This window comes from Eleutherodactylus coqui, chromosome 3 (genome assembly GCF_035609145.1).
Source record: "Eleutherodactylus coqui strain aEleCoq1 chromosome 3, aEleCoq1.hap1, whole genome shotgun sequence".
NCBI lineage: Eukaryota > Metazoa > Chordata > Amphibia > Anura > Eleutherodactylidae > Eleutherodactylus > Eleutherodactylus coqui.
The window spans coordinates 88,064,097-88,089,567 of record NC_089839.1 but is presented as its reverse complement, the minus strand read 5'-3'; the positions used below and the strand labels follow the sequence as shown (position 1 = coordinate 88,089,567).

The following is a 25,471-nucleotide window of genomic DNA, read 5'->3' as shown; positions in this document are numbered from 1 at the left end:
ATTCTGCACTGCATGTCAATATCTGCACAGGTTTTGTGTGGATTACTTCTGCAGTTTGTGGCATACAGACCCTCTGCATGGAAATTCCGCAGCAAATCCGCAGCTTCTGGACCCCACTCAATAGCCCACTTAATGTGCCCATACATCTTCAGAAAATGTCAGATAAACGGCTCCTCTGTACACAGGAACTCTTGGCTCTCTCAGGAAAGGTAAGCTGCCTCCAGACAGATCTGATGCCAGATTATCTCCTGGGAAATAAAAAGATTAGGGCACTGAAATTCAATAACCTGAGCCTTCTCCCCACCCCATACACATTAGAGAGTCATCCAACCTTGCTGTTATGGGTAGTTTCGGACAACTATACACTAATGTGTATGGGAACCTTAAAGGAGATGTCCCGAGGCAGCAAGTGGGTCTATACACTTCTGTATGGCCATAATAATGCACTTTGTAATGTACATTGTGCATTAATTATGAGCCATACAGAAGTTATAAAAAGTTTTATACTTACCTGCTCCGTTGCTGGCGTCCTCGTCTCCATGGTGCCGACTAATTTTCGCCCTCCGATGGCCAAATTAGCCGCGCTTGCGCAGTCCGGGTCTTCTCCTCTTCTCTATGGGGCTCCGTGTAGCTCCGTGTAGCTCCGCCCCGTCACGTGCCGATTCCAGCCAATCAGGAGGCTGGAATCGGCAATGGACCGCAGAGAAGCCCTGCGGTCCATGAAGACAGAGGATCCCGGCGGCCATCTTCAGCAGGTGAGTATGAAGACGCCGGACCGCCGGGATTCAGGTAAGCGCTGTGCGGGTGGGTTTTTTAACCCCTGCATCGGGGCTGTCTCGCGCCGAACGGGGGGGGGGGTTTAAAAAAAAAAAACCTGTTTCGGCGCGGGACATCTCCTTTAAAGAAAGACTGTCACTAGTTTTTGGAGTGTAAGATACGACAAGCAACCAAAAGGGTCCATGACTGTGACTAAGACTTAGTGTTTTGTATGAGTCTACTCAAAAGTCTGCACCTCACTGTGCTGCAGTGAAGTTTGTTCATAAGTAGTCCTCCTCCTCCTATCAGTCCTTATACAAGTAGTTCATGGTATGCTTATGTAATCCAGAGATCCCTGCTGATCTCTCTCTGTCACCAGTAGGGGCACTATAAATACCGCACATGCATGGCTGCACTCCCTTTCTGAGCAGGCACAGCGAGTCATCACCTCCGCCAGCGCTTTCATAGTCGGGTCAACGGGTGATGGTGTCTGCTGTGTACCCAACCTCCTCATACTAGAACCTCACTGGGCACCCTAGGAGTGCCATCAACTGAACATCCCCGTCACTGCCACTCCCTCACATAACCCTGTGGCATGGCAGCACGACTGCTCATTTGTGTCTCCGAGAGCTGAAGACACAGAATAGGAGTTGGGTTCTGATGCTGCCAGATTATGTGAAGTGATGGTGACAAGAACTCCCCTGTCAGCGCCGCACAGACGCTCTTGTGTAGACTGCTTATACAGGCAGGTACATTGTTGGCTCGTTCAGTCTTTTACATTTGCTGTATAAATGACTGAGACGGACTGACCGAGCGACGTCTAAACCGAATGATAAGTGAAAATAAACGGTGGCGACAAGTGAATGATTTTCGTTCGTCGTTGGCTCGTGTTTAAACCTATTATCGTTCGTTTGATTATTATTATTTTTTTATAACAATAATTGTTTAGTCTAAAAGCACCTTTAGATTAATTATCAGTGAATGACAAATCTGTTGCATTTAACCCCTTCCCGCTCTAGGACGTACCGTTACGTCCTGGGAGCCTGGTACTTCCCGCAACAGGACGTACCGGTACGTCCTGGGGATAGCGCGGGATCACATAAGATCCCGTGCTATTCCGCAGCGGGAGCCGGCTGTCACTCACAGCCGGCGTCCCGCTGCAACAGCGGGGGGGCATCAGAGATGCGCCGCCCCGCTGTTAACCCCTTCCCTGCCGCGATCTAAGTAGATCGCGGCAGGGAAAGAGTTCACAGAGGGATCGCGATCCTTCTGTGTCTCCGGCGGCTTTCGCGATGTCATCGCGAGAGCCCGGCCTGTCGCCATGGCAACAGGACGCCAGACACTGGCGTCCTGTATTGCCTGTGCCTATAATCGCTGTATAGGCGATAAGGCATGGGAGAGCAGTAGCTCTGCCATGCCTTATCACAGCGATCATAGTCATACTGCTGCAAGTCCCTCAGAGGGACTCAAATAGTGTAAAAAAAAAGAAAAGAAAAATGTAAAAAAAAGAAAAATGTAAAAAAAAAATGCAAAAAAACCCCCTTTTTTTATGCTTTTTCTAATATTAGCATAAAAAAAGGGGGGAAAAATGAAAACCCCACATATTGGGTATTGACGCGTCCGTAACGACGTGTACAAAAAGTTGAACACACTTTTCATTTTGTACGACAAAAAGCGTAAAAAAAAAAGCTAAAAAACAGAGGCAAAATGCTAGTTTTTAGCATTTTGCCTCCCAAAAAGTGCAATAAAAGTGATCAAAAAAGCCGTACATTCACCAAAATGGTACCAATAAAAACTACAGCTCGCCTCGCAAAAAATAAGCCCTCATAGAGCTCCGTACATAAAAAAAAAAAAAAAATACAGGACTTTGAATGCAGCTATAGAGAAAAAAAAAAGAGGGGTTTTATTGCAAAAAAGTGTAAAAACCTAAAAAAATATAACAATTTTGGTATCGTTGTAACCGTACCAACCCGCAGAAAAAATTTTGTGTGTCATTTATGCTGCATGATTAACGCTGTAAAAAAAAGAAAAAGAAATCTATGGCAGAATTGATGCGGTTTATCTCCATGTTATCATAAAAATTTTTTTTTTAAATTTTACGATATTGTCTACGTACCCAAAAGTGGCACCGATAAAAACTACAGCTCACCACGCAAAAAACAAGCCCTTATACGGCCGCGTCCACGGAAAAATAAAAAAGTTATGGCTTTTGAAAAATGGAGATGGAAAAATACGAAAAAATCACTTGGTCCTCAACGCCAAAATAGGCCATGTCATTAAGGGGTTAAAGACTTTCTAGTCCAAGTTCAGACTTCCTATTAGTTGGCTTGGTTTACTCCAAAATTATGCCAAAGTTTTTGGGGACAATGTGTAGCAATTTGGTGCAACTTTTTGCACAATTTAAGACAAGCCGGAAAAGCTATCCAATGTTCCATCGTGGCGCCAGCATGCAAGACAGTTTTCTGGTGTAATTTGCGCCAAAAAACTGTATTTTTTTGACTAGTAAATAAGCCCAACGCCTATAGGCAAACCCTACTTAAGCCATAACACTATCCTGCCATCCCATAAATTATGTGCCACACTTCAGGTTGCTATATGAAGCTTATTAATAATAATTCTAGCATATGCAAAAACAGTTCTACAAGAATTAAATAAAAAAACGAGCCTGCAGCTTTGGCCGTGTGTCCTTGGTAACCATTATAAAAGTGAGTCGACAGAGTACGCGGTACAAGAGGTTAGCAGTGGGATGTTCTGGAAGTTAACGCTGCCCCCCCGCACGATGACAGGATGCAATTTGCCTTCAGAACGCTGCTGTTAAACACTGTGTATTTGCAGGATTCAATTCTTAGGACAGCAAAACCTCCAAGGTTACTTGTGACTCACATAACCCATCATACGACCGACAGCTCAAGTACCTGCAGCGTTTCCCGGGAAACATATGCGATCTGTTGTTCGGAGAGCGGCCCGGTGACTGTGGGGGAAGAACAAAATAACATTTACCTTCTATTAATCCGGTAATGGAGGGCAAGAAGCTGCACTGTATACAAACTGGCTAAATAATGGCAATCAGATCCCGCAAACATAGTAAATAGTTCTGCAACTTATACACAATTATTCCAGAATCCACTCCGCAGACACGACTGGTGATGACCTCACAAGGCACTTATTGCGGAGACCATACAGCTATTTATTACTTTGTCATTCCTAATAAGCCACCACGACGTCACAACCGCCGCCGAACCCCTTTTTATTATACTGTTGTGATGTAGGAAAGAAAACTGGATTTTATAGCATTTTATGTTCATTAATGTATTGAAAACATAAGTTCTGATTCAACTAAAATGTATCAACATTAACCCCCTAAAGACCAGAGTGTTTCAGTCCTAAAGGACCAGACACTTGTTAGTGATTTTATGGCCCTACTTTTTTTACTTATTTTTGCAGCGTTTTTTTCCCCCGTTACATACATGGGTCAATTTCAGTACCTTATTCCACTGAAAACTTTTACCCTAATTCAAATTTTATTAGGGGTAATGTGTACTAAAAGCAAAAAAAAAAAAATAAAAGATTATTTTAAAATTTCTATTTCTTTATTTTATAAATTATTCTATTTATTTTAATATAAAGTACATAAAGGGACATTTGGATATATAATCTTATCACAGGATGGATATGATGACAGTTTAGGTTGGCAGTGTATTTTTTCTATTTTTCAAATATATTTTTATTTTATTCTGTAATTTTTTCTTACCTTATTTGTGTAACTTTTTTTTCTTAACATCTAGGTTTCCAAAGACGTCACATAAGACCTCTGTGGACATACAGACTATAATTTTTCTTTTTATTTCCCACTTTTCCCCTGTAACTGCTTTGTGCATAGGAGCAGCATGCATAGGAGCCCCAATCACAGGTGAAAACATCCCCCTATAGTGACATATCACTGTCGGAGCTGGTCAGAAGTCAACTAAGACCCTGTTGCTCTGACATGTTGGGTGTCACCAGCGATCGCCGGGTCCCGTGCAAGAAGCGGCAGTGCCGTTGCCTGCATTCTCTACATAGAGCTCACTGACTGCTATGTAGATTGCATGGGAGAAGACAGAAGCTATTAAAAACAGCTTCTGTCTTCTCCTCTGGGTCCTCGGCTGTTAGTGACAACTGATAACCAGACCTGTTCCTGCTAGATTGCAGGAGATTAAATCCCATGCCATGTTTCTACTGTCGCCAGGGTTTAAGCCCAGGACTAAACATCGTAAATTTACAGTGCTTGGTCCTTGGTGGGTTAATAGATTAATTATTTAAACTGATCTTTTTATCATCTAGAAAATGTCTCATATCAGGACAGCAGAACTCCAGAAGCCAAGTACCCTCCAGACAATCCATAAATGCAAGCAGGCAGTTTCCATGTAGCTTGTGTCAAGGAACAGAGGAACCCCTTCTGTTGCGTGACACAAACTTCCACTCTCTTCTATAAAAAATATTGATTGGACACAACCGATATATGTGAAGCCCAGTTCATAAGATGGACACATGTGATGGCAATTTTTGTGCACAGATCCTGCAGGCGGTGTTTTCCCATCCATGACAAGGACACATCTGGTGCCACAACTGAAGCATCGGATGGCAAAACTGCTTTTGCAGGAAGTCAGGGCATTAATTCTGGCAGGAGTTCCCCATCGCCGTTTCAGTACCACAGCGAAGGAAAACAAAACCAGTTCACCAGATGTTAGGTAAGTGGACCTTAAAGGGGTCTTTAGGGACATAGGAAGAATCACTGCTGAAGCCTGTTTGGCTGAGCAGTCAAGCGCATAATACATGGCACATGACCTGCCACCAGCGTCTTCCAGGTTCTGAGTGGCAGACAACAGGGGCTTCAGCGCCGGATCGTGCGCTACTGCAGCAGGTGAGTATGTGTTTTTTTTTTATCTAAGCCACTAAAAAAATTTTTAATTCCTGCAAAATCCTTTAATGTCCACAAACTCTTTTTCAGTGTGTCATAAATTGAGAAATCATCAAAAATAAGGATGAACAGATGGTGCTCTGTGGGATCTACACAGTGTGCAGTAGAAGATCAAGGGTGCATTCACACTTCACTGATTTGCGGCAGATCTGCACCAAAATCTCCATCAAATTAGCAATTTAGTTAGCATTCAGCCCATTTTAGAAAGGATTTCCACATAAAACTGGACATATATTAGTACAGCAGGATTAGAGCAGCAGCAATAGTTTGTAGTTGTGCCCCTGATAATTAACAAATTATAAGGTCTCATAGCATAATGAGATGCCCCTCACCATCTAGTGGCAAGAAACAAACAGCAGCATATGTAGCCAAAGTTAAAGGAGTTGTTTGGTTACTGGACAATCCCTCTTCAATAGGACTCCCTGGGGTGAAATAATAAACAGAGAAATACTTACCTCTCTGAGTACGCCGGGATCCTGCGCTGAAGCTCGCTGCGGTACCGGAGATTTCTGTGATGTCACAGGACATTACAGAATAGCTGCGGCCAATAAGAGGTTACAGCGTCACGTTCCTGAACTCCTGTCATCATGGTGCTCACCCTGTGACGCTGCAGCTTCTCATTGGCTGCAGTGGTCACCTGATTTCTTGTGATATCATCTGGGACCGCAGAGAACATCAGAGCTGGATCCCGACATCTGGGGAGGGGTAAGTTTCTCTCCGTTTATGATTTTACTCTAGGGGGTCCTATTGAAGAGGGCTTGTCCAGTAACTGGTAGGTATCTCTCAGTTTACTATTAAAAGGGGTTGTTCAATAATTATCGGTCAGCCCCATTAAAGTTATTGATAAAAAGTGCCATATCATAGAAGACACATAGTAGCGCTAAATAGCAGATAGCCACCAGCTTGTTATTCCATGCACAAAGGAACAATGTTTGTGCACCTGAATGGGCTTCCTTACTTTCTGGACCCCATAGCAGCCCCTACATCGTAGTTACTCCTCTGTTAATTACAGACCTTGCCATTTTTCTATTTAGTTCTGATGGAGATTCTTTATAAAGTGATACTAGAACGTGCTGCTGTATCGGCTGTCTGTTTTTAACACTTTTTGAGTGCCTGGTGGTCAAGCTATAGTTTTGTAATTGATAGAACAACACTGGGTTGTATATCCTCTTGGAGCTCATTTAGCAGCGAGCCACATGTGTTTTAAATACTTATTGCTTCGAGGGGTTTTCCAGGGAGAATACCGATCTATCTTCAGGATAGGTCATTAATAGTTGATCAGCTGTAGTCCGTCGTTCAGGACCCCAAATGATATGCTGATTCTGCGCCCACCGACAGCGCCCTAATTCCACAGGGGTCAGAGCGGAAGTCTCTGCTCCAACCCTTTGTAGTGGCTGGCGCTTGTAACTGCAAGTGCAACTCTTACTGAAATCAATGGAAGCCGTGCCTGTAGTTACAAGCGCCAGCCACTACATCGGGGTCAGAGACGTGCAATTGTGACGCTATCACCGGGTGCACAATCAGCTGATCGGTTGGGGTCCCGAGTAACAGACCACAGCCAATCAACTATTGATGACCTGCCCAAGGATAGGTCATCAATAGCATTTTTCCCGGGAAGCCCTTTTAAATGCTTTAACCCATGATAAATATCACTTATGTACTTATTTACTTCTTGCGACAACAGTTTTTAAAGCGACCCTCCAATCCTGGACAAACAAAGATGGCCGAACTGCTTCTCTGACTACCTGATGTACACTAGTACACATTATTAGTCTAAAACACTACACCTGATTTGATTTGCCAGTGTTCACACTGAGCAGCGCTGGCCGGTAGGAGCCGTATGTAGGGTGTCAGACTAATAAAGCATACGAGTGCACAGTGTGGTCAGAGAGGCGCTGCAGACATCTTTGCTTGTCCACGACTGGAGGGTCACTGTAAGTCTGCATAATTAATTGTTTATGAAAAATAAAATAATATTTTTGTATTTTTATCATTTTTTGTTCATTTGTGTGCAGTTTCTGAATAACTGTTGGAAGGGCAGGAATCATAACAATAACCGCACAATGTAAGTTGTTTATACTGTGATTTTAGCGCGGTTTTACTGCATTTTTGCGGTGCACGTTAATTGCACATCAAAAATGTTGTCAGAAAACCACATGGATTTTACAACGAAATGCTGCGGTTCTACAATGCGGTTACTGGCAGCTACAGCTGGAGCACATGGTTCCTATCGCATGGCAAAGATACGGGTGTTTGGCAGTAAAACTCATGTTGTTACACAGGGATTTTGAGAGCAATGAACAAGCTTCTCCAAAAGGCTTTAAAATGCTTTAGAAATGTGCTAATAGAGCCTATGGAAAGCTAGCCTATAGGGGCCTGTGACTGAATCCTCGGACAACTCCATAGAGTTAACTAGAAGCATGTTCAATAATTACTTATATGCTACAGATGTCTTACCATGGTAGATGTCTTGTAAGGAACCTCCACCACAGAACTCCATACATATCCAAAGCTTGTCACGCCTACAGAAAAGTAAGAAAACATGAAGTCCTGAGTAAAAACAAAATACATTTTGGCCGATGACTTTATGCAAAATAACGAAGGAAAGTAAAGAGTGAGTTAAGGGCCATTACACAAGATGATTATCGGGCAAACGTGTTCAAACAAACAAAAATGCGCAATAATCATTACGTCAAAATGCAAAGCCATCGTTTACTATTAGTTTACCATTTGTTTGTATCTCACTTTCAGCCAGCATCCAAAACCCATCGCTGCTTCGCTCTCTTCTCACTGCGTGTGAACGCTCCCCGCTCAGTGTATACATAGACTGTGAAGCGCTGAGCGAGGAGTGATCAGTGATCAGTGCTCAGCGGTGATCTGCATGTCTAGGTGTTCTGCACGAGCGCGTACGACTAGCGGTGACGTCACCCGCTAGTGCAGATGGTCTGGCCGACGGTCGTCCCGTGTAATTGAAGCATTAGGGTGGTTTCGCACCTGCATCACGGGTTCTGGTTTCCTGCCGTGTTCAGAGAACAGGAAAGGGGAATCCCCACAGCCAAGCGGCTCCGTCTCAGGATAGAACCGACCAGCAGTAAACAGACCCCACTGACTATAATGGGGTCCATTCACTTTCCGCCCGGCTACCTGGCTTTTAGATGGCACAATAAGCACTGCATGCGCTGCTTTTTCTCCCGGTATTTGGAGCCGGAGGCTCCAACACAGATATGAAACTGGTCTGAAAGTGCTAAAAATGCAGCAAAAGCAAATCTTGGCAGATTTACATTTTATCACACTTGGAACAGACCTGTCACTAATTAGACACTTATTAAATATATATTTTTTAAGGGTTCACTCACACTGGCGTATTTTTGGTCCGTAAGATGAGTGCATTTGTTATGCGCATAATACACATACCATAAACCCATTGTATTGGGCTAATCAGATGTACGCAGGAAAAAAGAAATCGCAGCATGTTCTATTCTGCTCCATATCACGCTCTGAAATTACCCCAATTTTTTGGGATCACATAAAAACAACAAAAAAGCAGTTTAAATGTATTCCCTGTGTTTTTATGCATGTTGGCAGGGCAGAAGATAGTCATTAAAAAAATAGTGACATCGATTGGGCCTTGTTTAGAGATGAGCGAACCTACTCGGCCCCGCCCCTTTTTCGCCCGAGCGCCACGATTTTCGAGTACTTCCGTACTCGGGCGAAAAGATTCGGGGGGCGCCGTGGGTGAGTGGGGGGTTGCAGCGGGGAGTGGGGGGGAGGGGGCGAGAGGGCTCCCCCCTGTTCCCCGCTGCAACCCCCGCTCCGCCACGCCTCCCCCGCCCCCCGAATCTTTTCACTCGAAACGAGTACGTTCGCTCATCTCTAGCCTTGTTGCCTTTTTTTTTGCATCCATGAAAAAAGCAGTGGATACGCACATGCAAAAAAAACGCATACACACCAATTATGGATATATAAAAACATTGCATATGCCATATGCCACGGATTGATATTGCATACACCCGTGCGAATGAGCCTGTACTTCACCTCAATGAATGGGCTTTAAATTTCCCAGTCTAGACAACAATAAATATTTATGTATACTGAGGGGTGCTGTATACCCTGGCATACCGCGGACATTGCTGAGACCCCCACTGATGGCTGCAGCTCTGTTGAACTATTACAGTCTAGAAGTGGTATGTTCTTTATTATATTCATTATCACTACAACTCCTTAATCATTAGAAGACACATTATCACCTGGGAAGGTACTTTAAAAAAAATTAACCCCTTTGTGAGAGTACTATCTTGCGCCTTAAAAGGAACCTGTGATCTCCCTACAGCACCATAAACTAAGTTATGTATTTTTTATACCCACCCGCTCACTGGTTCTAATGGTATCACCCAGTGGAGATCAAGCGGTGCATGGAAATCGGACTCTTTGCAGATTGCTGTGTTTGGACTCTCCCATGGACTTGCATAGAAGAATGTTTTACACAAAAATCTGAAGAGGGTCAGACTTCCGTGTGCCACACAACCGTCACCAGGTGACACTGTTGGTACAGGGAAGCGGGTGAGTATACAAACTACATCACTCTCTTGGCTCCTTATCACCTTCCCAAACAGCATCATAACTTAAGGCCCATTTAGACACAACGATTATCAGCTGTTCTCAGCTGTCAGCCCAACGCAGAACAAAGCGAAAGTAATCAGGGAGCAGCGGGTGGTCTGTTCCCTGATTACAGCTCCAGACAGCTCACATGCTACCAATTGGCACTAATAGGCATTAGTACCAAGCAGCAGTTTATACAAAATGATCATTCGAAAGCCATCTTTTGAGCGATCATCTTTGCAGTGTAAATGCACCTTAAGGCCGCCTGCAGACGGCCGGGTTGGATCCCGCTGCGAGAATTCTCGCAGCGGGACCCAAGCGCCTGTAGAGAGCAGCGCGGAACTCACCCGCTCCCGCAGCTCCAGCTCTGTCAAGTGCTGGCTGCCAGGCAGCCGGCGCACGCGCAGAGCGGAGCCGGTGGCTGGAGAGTGACGTTTCTGTGCGGGGCTCACAGAGCCCCGCACAGAAATAGAGCATGCCGCGGTTTCTTTTCTGTGCGTGATTTTGCGCAGACAAACCGCTGTCATCTGCATAGGATAGCGTATTGTAATGCAATCCTATGCAGGCGTATATGGGCGGAAATTCTGCGAGGAATCCCGCCGCGGAATTTCCACCCGTCTGCAGGCGGCCTAAGTTTGTGGTGTTGTAGGCAGGTGACAGGTTCCCTTTAAGGATCAAGCAATTTTGTTTTGTATTTTCAACATCGCATTTCCAGAGAGTCTTATCTTTTTCTGTTTTAGGGCTTGCTTTTATGGGATGAGTTGTTCTTTTTAAAGGCAGCACTATCGGGTACATGTAATGTATTGTTTAACTTTTATAAGTTTTGTTGGTGTTGAGGTGAAAAGAAACAAGAAATTGCATCTTTTGGGCAGATTTACTATGGAGAATTTGACAGTTTTCTGTCGCAAAGTATGCAAAAAAACTGCCTAACACACTTTGCACTGTCTAACTGGTCAGTATTAGGGCCCTTTAAGGGTGGTTTCCCATCTGCATTGGGGATTCTTGTTCGAGGAGCAGGAAAGAGGAACCCTCGCACCCCAACGGCTCCGTTTCTGGACAAAACCGAACAGTGACGGATGGACCCCATTGACTTTGATGTGGTCCACACACTTTCTGCCCAGCTTTTGGACAGAAGAAGACGCTGCATGCCTCGTTTTTTCTTCCGGTATTTTCAGACGGATTTGTGATGAAACCTCTGACTGGATGTTCCGACGCAGATGTGTAACCGGCCTTACACAGGGCAAAAAAAAGTCAGATTCCTGCTGATTATTATTCAATGTAAATACGTGCCCTGGCTGAACGACGAACAAGAATTTGTTCGCTTCTCATTCGTTGTTCAGTTTAGGCATGCATAAAACTGAACGACAGACTGGCTAGTGTAAGGAATTCTGTATACCCAGAGTCCGAGTTCAATGTACACACAGTATGCAGTAAACTCGTCAGCGCTCTCTAGTGGTGAATGCTGGCAGCCAGAGTTTTATAGTTTAAACTTTTTGGACAACATTTAGGGATTTTCTTTACTCAACAAACACCTATTCTTTTTTTTTTTTAATGTACAGAATTGGCAATTTCAAGCATTTTTAAGAATTCCACTAAGCTACTCCTAGTGGCAACTTTTCAAAACAAGGTAAAATTTAAGGCAATGAAAACTGAAGGAACATAAGCTTTGTGGTTTTTCTTTCCTCTTCTTTGACTACTCCATTATACTGTACCTGTTGTCTCCTTCTGAGAGTGTTCTTTCCAGTTTAGAAACTGCAGCTTTTTCACAATTTGAGGAAAATGCCTAAAAAGCTGTTAGCATCAACCATTCTGCTGACCTTTAGACTATGACTTTTCATGTATTGGAAGCAAAGTGAACATCAATAAATGTTTTTCATAAATGCTTATAAAGCTGAAAATGCTCATAAATGTCATATTCAAAAGACAAACCCTTTCAGGCTTCAAAAGAACAAAACCTGCCTGAAATGGATGAGATCAGTGATGCAGATGTGTTTGATGAGATCTTTACAATGGGTGCTGTTTCCAGATTGTTTACCTAGCATGCTACAGGAACCAAAATCCTTTTAACTGCTGACATTATAGCCAGGCTAGCGTGCCGCCTTAACTGTTCACTTTGCAGGTCACCACAAATCGCAAAAAAGGCAATGGCAGTTTACATATTTATTTAGATTCTGCTACACCATATGGGTACAAAGCTATTGTAATACATGAAGTGTGAAGTATTTCATGCGGTCTCCAGCTAGGCCGGGAGACTCACAGGCAAAATGTAGCTGCAAATGTTTTCTACTTTATAACTCATTGTGCACCGAACAATGCATGACAGCAATAGTCAAAGCTAAGGCTGTCCCATACACCCTTTCCAGTCCAGTGTTAGACCTTGTCCGAAATTGGGATTTCCCTGCATAGCTCCAATGTCGTGCAAGTTCTGACACATGCTTCTAAAACTGTGCGGAACAGCTCTCTAACAATGGAGCTCTGTCCTGCATACTATAATATACATATGCAGAACAGCCTCTGACATCAGAGAGCTGTCCTGCATGGTGTTGGAAACGTGCTACACACATTATATGCAGTTATAGGATGCCTTTGTATGGCATTGTAATAGAGATGGAAAGAGAGATAGATAAAGAGATAGGTAGAGATAGAGAGAGAGATGGAGAGATAGATAGATAGATAGAAAGAAAGGGGGAGAGGTGGAAAGAGGGAGATTAGATACAGAGAGATGGATAGATAGATAGATATGAATAAGGTCTTATTAAATAAATGTATGGTATAGCAATATACATATATTTAAAGGATAATTTCAAATGATCTTCCCAATGTGAAACACTCATAACTCACATTTGATTTTCCAAAAATTGCTAATAAAATCATAATTTAGGGATTTGCAGCACTAACCCTGTGGCAGATCCATGTAAAAAAAATCAGATGTGAATCTGTTACTTAAAATCCCATGTAGAGCCACAAATAACATGATCTGTTATGTAGGCTTTCGATAGATTTTTATTGGTGGAGCTGCTGATAATGCGGTAGGCTCCATTGGTCCAGAGACACCTTTGCCCAAGGGAGATGAGCTGAAAGTTACAATCTATAAACTATTTACGAAAAATGATCAGACAAATATATATTTGTTACGAAAACATTTCAGGAACTGATGTACCCGGTACTCTTACCTCAGATAGCTGCCGAAGTAAGCCACGATGTTCGTATGTTTGCAGTCCTTCATCATTATGATCTCCTGCTGCACCACCGCAAAGTCTTCTCCTGGAGAAAGACACAAGTCTAGCAGTGAATATACTAATATTATGGTTTCATTAAAAATATACATATACAAGACGGCTCAAAGGACCAAGTCAATTTCAAAGAATAGATTTCCTTTAGTCCAAATCCTAAGGGCAGAAATAAATAATACATTTCCTATATTAATAAAAAGGTAATTTGTTCTCAGCAGTATAACTCAAGTGTGCAGACATTGGGAATATAATTAATGTGTCATCCATTAGAACACAAGTTTTCATTAAAAAGAAAGATGTAAAGATGATTTAGTACTTGGTACCAAGCGGGGGAAAAAATGGACAAATAAACGCTTCTCTGCAAAAGTACAAAACAATGAGCTGCAGAGTGAAGGGAGCAGACTGTGCGCCCATCAGGACCAAAAACTCCTAGATTAGTGCTACAGCCCAATCTGCTCTGCTAACAAGAACTTGGAATAATTCCATATAAGATGAAAAGGTGTTCTACAGTATAAAAGGGGGTTGTGTGCCCAAACTGTCAACTTCAAAACTGAGAAAATGGTGCAGATATGTCTTGGCTGTGTGACTTGCACTAGGCAAATCACATATACAAACCACTAACCCACCATGTGAAAGCCCTTTCATGTGAAAACCGCCTCAGATCACTTTGGGGATGAAGGGATCCCTCTGCTGCGGCTGTCACAGCTGCGGCAGAGGATCATGGTGTTCTCCCATTGCCTTCAATGGGTCTGGCTTCATTGAAAACAATGGGGCTGCCATACGAAAGCACGCAGGAAGCTAGACCATGCCGCGATTGCGTTTCCTGCATAGCTTCACATTGCTGTGCCATGCGGTAAAACATTGCTAATGTGAATGACCCAATTCAAAAGAATAGGCTTCATATTTGTGTGAGATTCCTCGGCCATGTGAAACCAGACCTATAGTACAATTAAAGCAGAAAAAAACAATTTCTTCCTCTACATATGAACAGGATTTGCTTTAATCCCATTTACTTTGAGGGTGCATTCACACGAGCATATGCGTAGTTCATTCTTTGAATACGCAGCGTATTCACGGGCCAAAATACACCGTAGCCTTGCGGTTTTTGCCTCTCAGCAGTCTTTTTGTGGTCATTAATATGCAGCGTATTTACGTGCATAAAAAAGTACACACAAAACCGCATTGATTTTATGCATAGATACACTGGAAATAGGAAGGTTACCTGTGTATTCCGTGTGTATTTACACACGCCCATTGATTTCAGTTGGCTTCTATAGTGCAGAATTTGCATTAAGATAGGACAGGCCGCCAGGACAGGCCGCCTATTTTTTATAGTAAATGGGGTCGACCTGGCGCTTTTCGATTCTGTCCACAGACGGAACCATTCATCCATGGGGATTCCCCCTTTCTGCTCCCTGAATGGAGCGGGAAAGCAGAATCCCCAGTGTAGGTGTGAAACCACCCTAAAACTAGTCATAATCATCAAAACAAAATGGGGAAACCTATTTTAATTCCTTGTTTTAATGTGCAATTGGAAACCTAAAATATATATTTATTTATTTAGACACTTTCATACAATTTGCCCCATTAAAACCAAAAGGGCAAAAACATATTACTAAAATGAGGTAGAGTGATAAAAGCGCCCCATGTGTTACCAAAAACTATAACACAAAAATAATTTGGATAGCCCAACGAGTATTGGAGAAAAATAAAAAAAGTTTAGGATGTTAAACTATTAAATGCAGAAAATTCCTAAAACATAGGCATTGTGAAATAATGCAATATGCCTGTGCCTTCAGATGCTCATACAATTGCTAATAGGTGTTCTGAAGAGGGTGTTATTTGGATATTACATCTACAGAAGACACTGTGAAGGCTGACTGTTACCTCGCTTTGTGGGGCAGAAGGGAGCTGTGAATGTAGCTGGAGCCGGTCTGTTACTTGTATGAATGACTTCCCGATTACTGGAACAGCAGCACTCACCCAACGACTGAAAAGATCCAACATGGCAAATTGGCTTTTCTGCAAAAATCTGCTTTCAGTTGGAGTCTTTCATACTCTTTCCTTTCACCAATAAGTGCGACAGATATCAGTAAAGGGTTTATATTAGAAACTTCAACCATATAAAGGTATTAGAGTATGGGCAGCGGATTTTAGTGAATCTTGGTCAAGCTGAACTATGATCCTTCAATTAAAGGGAGTCTGTCAGCTTGAGTATGATGTCTAAACTGCAAGCATCAGGTTATCCAGCAGGAGGAGCTGAGCAGATTGATATATAGTTTTATGTGGAAACATTCATATTCAGTAGAACTTGTATTATATTCATTTATATCCCAGCTCATTCTGAGCCGAACACACCAGTGGGCGGAGCTACAAGTGATTGGCAGCTGTGTAGGTTTGTACATACAGGGGTAACTGCCAATCACTGATAGCTCCGCCCACTGGACTGTTCAGAATGAGCAGGAATATAAATAAATATATTACAAGTTACACTGAATATTCCCCATAAAGCTATATATCAATCTGCTCAGCTCCTCCCGCTCTATATCATGATGTCTGTGGTTTGGTCAGCAAGTTCAAGTGAACAAATTCCCTTTAATATTACTGTGTTCTACTTTAATCAAACAATTCATAAGGTCTCAAAAATTTAAAGCTGTGATCTCTTACCAGAAAAACACTATTGGATTGACGGAGAAGAAATCTTTTGGTTTGTTGAACTGTGTGACCATATTTAAAGGGAACCTGTCACCTTAAAAATCCTTTTCAATACGCCGCCATAGTAGTAACATTTTCCCAAATCAAGCAAAGTGTATAAATTGACTATAGTGGAGTCCTGCGCATGTGCCAGAGGATGCAGCTGGAGGGGTGCACGGCGCCTTTGCAACATTTCAGCGCTATAGATGCTGACATGCACACACAGGGGGAGGAAGCGAATGGGAGGAGAGGCGGGGGATTATGGCAGTGATGTACTGACTCGGAGGGCTCATAGCTCCGCCTCTTTACTCAGGGCGGATGATCTGCATATAGGGTGTGCTACTTTCAAACAAAAATTTCTGAAAATGTAAAAAGGATTTTTGGGGTAAAAGCATGTGTGCTCTGCTTAACACTATGGCAGCGGATTGAAAGGGGTTACTGCACCATTTGTATTTACCTTTTAAATGAGTTCATTTGATATGTTGCTTACTGTTGCATTTGCTGAAATAGCATGCGCAGTAGAACTCCAACCGAGAGTTCTTAAATCAACCTGATAACTTTTTTGTTGAGAAAAAGTTCCTCACATCAAAACTTTGGCACGAGACCAACACATGGCGTAAATGCCTCCAGCGCAATTAATTCAGTCAGTGAGTTTTGGTACGGCTCACATCAAGGAGCCAGATTTATTCCTGAAAAGAACCCCGGCATATGCTAAAGACAATTGTTACTCCTGCTCAGGAATGACTTCAGAGCTCTTTTTTGTACGGAACTGACAAGCAAATGCTTTTATTTTACCTTCCTGTCAAAACACATTGTGAACATGCCTGATGGGTGGGCACGCTCCGCATGTCTGGTTAGCCCTGGCATTTGTATTACATACATCTATAGTAGGTATGGTGTCAGTCTGAGAGCTTGTATCACACAGACATGACTTACACAACAAATGTCACCGCAACATTTTACTAGACTTTGTATTTTGCTATTACATCGTTGTATCCATGAGTTAAAACAGCAGAGAGCTGGACTCAGGCCTGTCAGATACGGGCATCCTCTAAACACTCGTGAAGGCATTATATAATGTAGTCCCTATGGAAAGGCTATGCTAACAGTTATATCCAGCGCAGAGAAGTAATGTAGCACATCGGTCACGTCCCCAACCATAAACTGGTGCTGTTAAGAGACGTGACAGAGAACGGGAGGGGGGGGGGGGGTATATTTTTTATACTGGCGCCACACTGTCACCCTCTGAAGTTGGCGTGTACTCTTTACAAAGTCCCGTGCGGGCGCTCTCCCCTCTGATGTAACTTACTTTTACTAACATATAGCTATATAGATTGATCCATCTGGAGGTTGGTGACCACTTCAACAGGAGCAGCAATAGCGGACATTTTTTTGTGTCATGTTTAGAATTTTTAACCCCATCACTACCCGCCGTATATATATGAAGAAAATTGAAATTGAGAGTATGGAGCAGGCTCAGGAGCTGACTGCCTTGGCATTGTTGTATAGCCGATCCCCGCCTGCAGCAGCTTGGATCAAAGACAACTCCAAACCCGGCCATTTATCCCAATAACAATGCTGCCATCTAAGCAGTTAGGCCGTTCTCACACAGCCCGTTTTTTAATGTGATTAGCGGAGCGTCCCAAATGCTGCGCTAAACACAATATAATGCATTCATTGATTTCAAAGCGGCTCCGCAGACTATCACTCAAACGCTCAAATTTCTAAAGCCCTGATTTTCTAGCTTTGTTCCATTTTCGTGGTTTTTAACGCACCCATAACAATGATGGGGTGCGTTAAAAAACACTGTGAAACGCAGTAGCAAACATTCGAAAACGCAGCACAAAATCACGGTAAAACGCTGCGGTTTCGAACGCGGTGTTTTGGTAACCCATGTGTGAGAGCGACTTTAGAAGGGCGGGGCTCCCTATGTCCCTTGATTGGGGACCTCTCACAACACGACTGTGGGCTACCAAGTGGTTGTCATGGCAACTGTGCCTAACAATGACCTTTAAGCCTACCATGTACAGATGTCTATTAAGCCCTGTCAGGTTCAGGTTGCTGCACAATCAATGCAGATTCAAGGTCCATACAAAACACAAAAAAAAATGGCAACAAAAAATTATTTGAAAAATGACATTATTTTTATATTATATATATATATATATATATATATATATATATATATATATATATATATATATATATATATATATATATATATATATATACACATACAAAAATATTAAAAGTTTGAAAAACACTATATTGGATTATTATATCAACTGGCATGTGTATTTTGAATTCTAGGTGGGAATGACATTAAAAGTTTATAAATGTTAGGGCTCACACCCTCTTGTGTTTTTTTAACGCTGCGATATCACTGTGTTTTTTAACACGATTGTCAATGGGACTTTCTAATGTTAGAAACACATCACAAGTTGGTGCTTTGCAATTTTTGTACGATGCATTATTAACATTAGAAAGTCTCACTGACAATCGTGTTAAAAAAACGCAGCGTAATCGCGTTTAAAAAAAAGCGCAAGAAAAACGCAGATGTGCAGGAGCCCTTAAATGGTTTTTTCAGGACGTACCTAATAATGACTTCTCAGGAAAGGTCATTAATAGCAGATCGTCAGGGGTCTGCAGCCCAGAATCCCTGCCAATCAGCTGATTCCTGGCACCATGGCATCGCTGTCATTGTGGACAGAGACGGAAGCAGACAGTTTCGTCCACATTACAGCAGTCCGGCTTGGTATTACAGGCATAACTCGCATTGAATTCAGCAATGCTAACCCAGACAGCTGCATACCCGATATTCCCGGCACTTTTTTCTTTTCTTTTTGTAGTTTTCTCCCTCCTTTTAAGAAATGATAACTCTTATTTATCCATCAACGTATCTGTCGGAGGGCTTGTTTTTGGCGGGATGAGTTGTATTTTCCATGGTACTTGGGGGGGGTTCTTGTTTCTATAGCACACACACTGCAGCAAAAACGGCATGATAACTTTATTCTATGGGTCAGTACTATTACTACAATACCAAAGTGAGTTGGTTCATTTTTTCCGGACTACTTTTGAAAAATAAAGTATCTTTGGAAACAAAACAGTTTTCTGCCGCCATCTTCTGACAACCATAACTTTTATTTTTCCGTTGACACAGTTATGTGAGGGCTAGTTTTTTGTTGGACTCCCTGTAGTTTCTATAAGTACCATTTCAGAGTACATGTGACTTTTTGACAGCTTTTTTACTACATTTTTTCTTTGAGACAGGGTGACCAAAAATAGCTCAATTCTGATGTTGTGTTTTTTTCTGATGACGTTCACCGTGCAGGGTAAACAATGTGTTACTTGGATAGATCAGACTTTTTTTTATAGACACAGTGATATCAAATATGTTTTTTGCCTTTTTTATGTAGATTCTTTAAATTATAAATATGACAAGGGGTTTTTTTATTACCTTTTGTTTTTTTTTTTAGTATTTAAGAAAACTTTTTTTAAACAGATTTTTTTCCTTTTATTTTGTCCCAATGGGGGGAGCAAGAAACTGCGATGGTTTGATCGCTTTATCAGTATAATGTAATACCATTACATTACATTATACCACAATCTGATAGGCAATCAAGCCACCCCACAGGCAATCTTCAATGGCAGCCCTTTTAAAAGTCCCCCAACTGCCATGGCAACTGAACTGCTCCATGCGGGGGGCTGCTCAGGACCCCTGAACTCCGATCAGGGCACTTAAATGAAAGTGTCAGAATTAAGTGCTGATCGCAGCTGTTGTGGGTGGGTGACAGCTGTAAGAAACAGCCGGCACCCACATTGTATGGAGCGGTATCGACTCTTGATCCTTCTACATACAAACCCTAAACCTCCATAGCTTTACTGTACATCATGGAGCATTGAAGGGTTAATGCAGGGTACTTTCACATAAAGTAAGACACTCAGATTGTAAAAGAAGCAAATATCGATTGAAATGCTGCATTTTTATCTCTCTGTAATGCACGCTGATTCAGAATTAACAAAATCAGAGTAAATAAGCCTTTGATGTCTCTGTGCTGAGTGATCCAGCAAATGATCTTACTTGTGTGCATCTGGCCATACCGGGCTCTGTGTGACCTGACGTTAACCACTGATTCCAGAGACATGTGCATAGCAAATCAGCGCAACTCCCTCTGGGCCCTCAGCCATCTACTCCTGTAAAATGCCACTCAGATGGCAGCACGCAACACGGGAACTGAGATGACGAGGACACAGAAAAGTCATGCAGGAAAAGAATACTTTCATCCATAGTAGGGAGTATCGGCCCCTACCAGATTTATTCTAATTTTGCCAATTTGTTACATTTTCATGTTCCAGATCATCTAATTTTAATATAAAGATAAAGACAACACAAATTAACACATATTTAGCCCTGATAAATGGAATAATCATTTAAAAGCTGAGGATTTATACCAAACCTGAACCATTGCATGTGGAAAATTAACCCCTCCCCAAACCCAACTACTACAAGTATTTCTACCAAGGCTGGCACAACCAACCAAACGTTTGTTATATCTTGCGATGAGTTATTTACAACGCTGTTGAGGTATTTTGACCCATTCCTCTTTGCAGAGTTGTTTCACTTCAGCTACAATGGAGGGTTTTCGAGCATGAACTGCCCCTTTAAGGTCTTGCCACAGCATCTCACTGGGGTTCCAGTCAGGAATTTTAAGTCGGCCACTCCCAAATCATAATTATGTTTCTTCTGAGCCATTAAAAGGTGGACCTGCTTGTGCGCTTTGGATCATAACCCAACTATGCACGGGCTTTACGATTGGGACTGCGGGAGTCCTAGTAGTTCAAGCTTCACAGATGTAGCAATACCAAATATGTTCACTTTTTACTGCTTAGATTTTTTCTTGCATATGAAATGCTACAGGTTTTTTTTAACTTCTAACTTCTTTTTTTTTTTAAATACTAGAACATTATTTTTACTTTTTTTTATTAGTCCCAGTAGGGGATTTTATCATACAATCATTTGCATAATACATCGCAATACTTTTGTATTGTGCCTCACAGTGTTCTTATTAAAGGCGTTGTCCAGGATTAGAAAAATGTGGTTGTTTTCTTTTAAAAACAATACCACACCCATCCAAAGGTTGTGTGTGGCATAAAAGTACAAACCTATTTGCTGCAATACCAAACAGAAACCATGAACCGGTATGGTGCTGTTTGGGGAAGAAAGCAGAGCCTAAAAGATGACGGAGTAATTGTTAGGACCCTGACTGCCTTATCGACCCATCAACCCTTCCTCTAATCACTTAGATGACTGGGTCACTATTAAACACAGCATCTAAGGAGTTAAAAGGCCAGGATCTGAATTATTTTTGGTAGAAGCCTATGCAGGTGGGGTTCAACTATAGAACACAGCCTGCATCTGCTCATATAAAACAGGCTCCCTACTCTCCCCTGTGACATAAATATATAGTGGATGTTGGGAAGTTGTTGGGATGCATGTTTTACAGGTACACGGCAGAGTTAGCCTAAATAAACCATGCATAAAAAAAAAAAAAAAAAAAAAAATCAGTTAAAAACCATGCCAATATACTGTTCTGACTGTTCGCTGTATCGCAGCCACATCTATATGGCTTTATCCTCAAACTGAAAATACACAGAAGATGAAATATTAAAGCATACCTAACAACTTATGCTCTTTTGCAACCCCAAATTTCAAAAAGTTGGGATGCTGTCTAAAATGTAAAAAAAAAAAAAATAATGCGATGATTTGGAAATCTCATATACCCATATTTTCTTGACAATAGAACATTGTGAAAGATGGTCAGAGGTTCCCAACCTTTGAAAATCTATGTCTAAACATTGTGGAACAATTTCAGAAAAATTGTGAATATCTCACCACCTACAGTACATAATATCATCAGAAGATTCAGAGAATCTGGAGGAATTCATGGGCACAAGGGACAAGATCAACAGTCAATATTATATGCTCGAAATCTACAAGCCCTCAGGTAGCACTGTATTAAAAACAGGTATGATTCTGTAATGTAAATCACTGCACGGGCTCAGGAATACTTCCAGAAATCATTGTCTATGAACACAGTTCGCCACAAAATCTACAAATGCAAGTTAAAGCTGTATCATGCAAAGAACAAGCCATATATCAACGCAATCCAGAAATGCCAACCTCTTTTCTGGGCCAAAGCTCATTTAAAATAGACTGAGACAAAATCGAAATCTGTGGTCAGATGAATCAGGTCTTCTATGCTTGCATACTCACAGCGGATATGATTGTATACACATTAAATGCAGATCTGGGAACAGTCTGAATGCAGGGACGATGAGAGTGTGAAGTCAGACCCTTCACGTCCTAATGTCTGAGCTGCTAGGGAAGCTGAGTGTCTAGCAACAAGCAGTGGATTGCAGATGGGCTTAGCTTTAGCTTTGATTTACAATGGTAAAACCCAAAAAAATGTTAACATTACAAAATTGATGAGGCATACTTGATGAGATTATTAAATGAGCGTAAATTGTTTGAAAAGTTATGTACGCTTCAAAATACCTATCATTAAACCAATCACTGATCCAAGTCATATAAAATGTATCAGCTAATATTTATCATAAATTGTATTTTCTCAAGGTCTGTGTCAATTTTCTTTTCAAAGATTTTTTTTCTTCCAGACAGGGAACTAAGAGAGTAAAAAGCCAGCGTCCTACTCTTGAGAGCTGCTCTCTCTCTTTCCACTGTCCAGCTCATTGGCTTCATTTAGAGTTTAGCAGAAGATGCAATGGAATAATTCTGCATGGTAGAACAGCTTTCCGATTTATTTGATCTTTTTCCTGAACCATGAAAAATCCATTTTTGCTTTACTAATATTTCACTTTTACTGAAAACATATTTTACATGCAAAAACAATGCTTTCTGGGGATACAGAGAAGACTTCATTTTCCATACATTTGACTATTTATTTCTTTAAATCAGTTTATCTTAATTCCAGGTTTCAAAGATGTGTTCCCTCCGTAGGGAATATCAAACATGCTTGGGTATCTTCATATGCTGCAGATATCTGAGAAAAATCCAGGTTTTCATGGTAATTTACATTTGAATCTTCCTATTCAATTAGCGAAAACCATAACATATCCATGCAAAATCCAAGACTGGCAGATATTTTGCAGGTTCAATAACGTATTCATCCTTAAAGTCTATAAAGCGTGAATGGGATTTTGAAAACATGTGAAAGTAAGGCTGAACATCAGATTTTGATCAATCAAATCCGCTAATTTTGGTGGGTCCTACTGATCATCTATTGTATAGGGTGGCCTCCTGATGCTCAATTGGCAGATGTTGCAGTTGATAAGGATTTTAAATGCCCTATCCCTTTTTTTACCGTGAAGAGACAGGCTTTCCCACTCCTTGTATTGGAAACACATGCATGCTCAAGATGGGCAAGACGGCTATCGACAGCTATCCTAAGGGATCATTCACGCAGGTGTATGCAATTTTGGTCCATAGAAAACACAATGTTTTCAGAGTGTGTATTTTTATATACATTTTATGTTTTTCACGGCCGGACGATATACTCTTCCACCTGAGCGGTCCCCCCCTCCCTCCCACTTACCGACTCTCTGCCTCTCTCCTCCCCTCGGAGTGGTTTGCAATGGGAGTGGGCGGGATGTGGTGGAGCTAAGCTCCTGCCCCATTCCCTCTCTTCCCCGTCCATAGACAGCAATGGGAGTGGATGGGACAGAGCAGAGCTTAGCTCCGCCCCCTCCCATTTCAAACACCAGATTGGAGGAGAGAGGCAGAGAGCCAGTGAAGGGGAGGGAAGGGGGGAACTGCTTAGATGGAAGTGTATATCGGCCAGGTGTGAAAACCCCTGTGAATAAGCCCTACAACTGTGTTCATTGCATTTTTCACATATACAAATATAAGAATGCAAGGCAACCCAAATGATGTCAGTTTTGTCACAATTCACAAACAACGGGGCACAAAAAACAAACACGGACTGCATTTTTTTAAGCACCCATGGACTTCAATGAGCGATGTTGATCCATGAATACAACTAAAATAAGAGTGATATGAACTACAAAAATAGTACTAATATAAACTACAGAATGTCCCACAAAAACGAGCCCTCACACAACTATATTGAGTTATGGCTGTCAGAGGATAGTGTCAGAAAATAACATAATTTTTTCCAAAGATACAGCAAAAGAAAAAAAAACGACAAATTTTGTCTTGTCGAAATCGTACTCACCCACGGAATAACGCTACATAGTTTTTGCTGCACTACGTATGCTTTAAAAATAAGTATGATAGAATTGTGGGTTTTTTTTCCCATTTCACTCCGCGTAGAAATTTTTAAACATTTTTTTATTACATGATATGGAACAGTAAACAGTACTATTAAAAAATACAACTCGCCCCGCAAAAAATAATCCCTCAGACAGCTATGTCGATGGATAAATAAAAAATGATTTTTTGAAAAGTGGAAAGGAAAAAACAAAAAAGAAAAAAAGGGTTAAAGGGGTTGTCCCGCGCCGAAACGTTTTTTTGTTTTTTTTGCATAGGCCCGCCCGTTAAGGGCAGGAAAAACGCAAGGGATGTGTTGAAATTAAAAAAAAAATTTTTACTTACCCGAATCCCCTCTCTGCAACTTCTTCCTTCTTTTCCTCCAAGATGGCCGCCGGGATCTTCACCCACGATGCACCGCGGGTCTTCATCCATGGTGCACTGTGGGCTCTGTGCGGTCAATTGCCGATTCCAGTCTCCTGATTGTCTGGAATTGGCACACGTGACGGGGGCGGAGCTATGCGATGACGCGTAGAAGGGGCGGAGCCAGAACGCCGCTCGTGCCCGGACCGACCAGAAGGGAGAAGACCCTTCTGCGCAAGCGCGTCTAATCGGGGGATTAGACGCTGAAATTAGACGGCACCATGGAGACGGGGACGCCAGCGCAGGGAAGGTGAGTATATAACTTCTGTATGGCACATATTTCATGCATGATGTATATTACAAAGTGCATGTGTATGGCCATACAGAAGTGTTTAACTTAACTTGTCATCGCGGGACAACCACTTTAACAATTATTTTTGACTGTACATGTAGGAGCTGTACGAATAGGAGACTATAGAAAGAGAGAGAGACTCCCAGACGAAATGTTTTCTAGATTACACGGATGTTGGATTTGGATATTAATAAAAAGGTACAAAGGGAGAAGGACCGGCAGGAAGAGAA

General features: G+C 41.9%; 1 protein-coding gene across 4 annotated transcripts in view; it reads right to left on the bottom strand.

The window, feature by feature from the left end:
- MAP4K3 (mitogen-activated protein kinase kinase kinase kinase 3) overlaps positions 1 to 25,471 on the bottom strand; it is a 265,723-nt gene that overhangs the window by 121,845 nt on the left and 118,407 nt on the right. For all 4 annotated transcript variants that reach the window (XM_066595838.1, XM_066595839.1, XM_066595840.1 and 1 more), the window contains exons 3-5: positions 13,486 to 13,576; positions 8,171 to 8,235; positions 3,672 to 3,727 (exon numbers count right to left, since the gene is read on the bottom strand). In XM_066595838.1, coding sequence (XP_066451935.1) covers positions 3,672 to 3,727; positions 8,171 to 8,235; positions 13,486 to 13,576 — 212 coding nt within the window. The remainder of the gene's footprint in view (positions 1 to 3,671; positions 3,728 to 8,170; positions 8,236 to 13,485; positions 13,577 to 25,471) is intronic.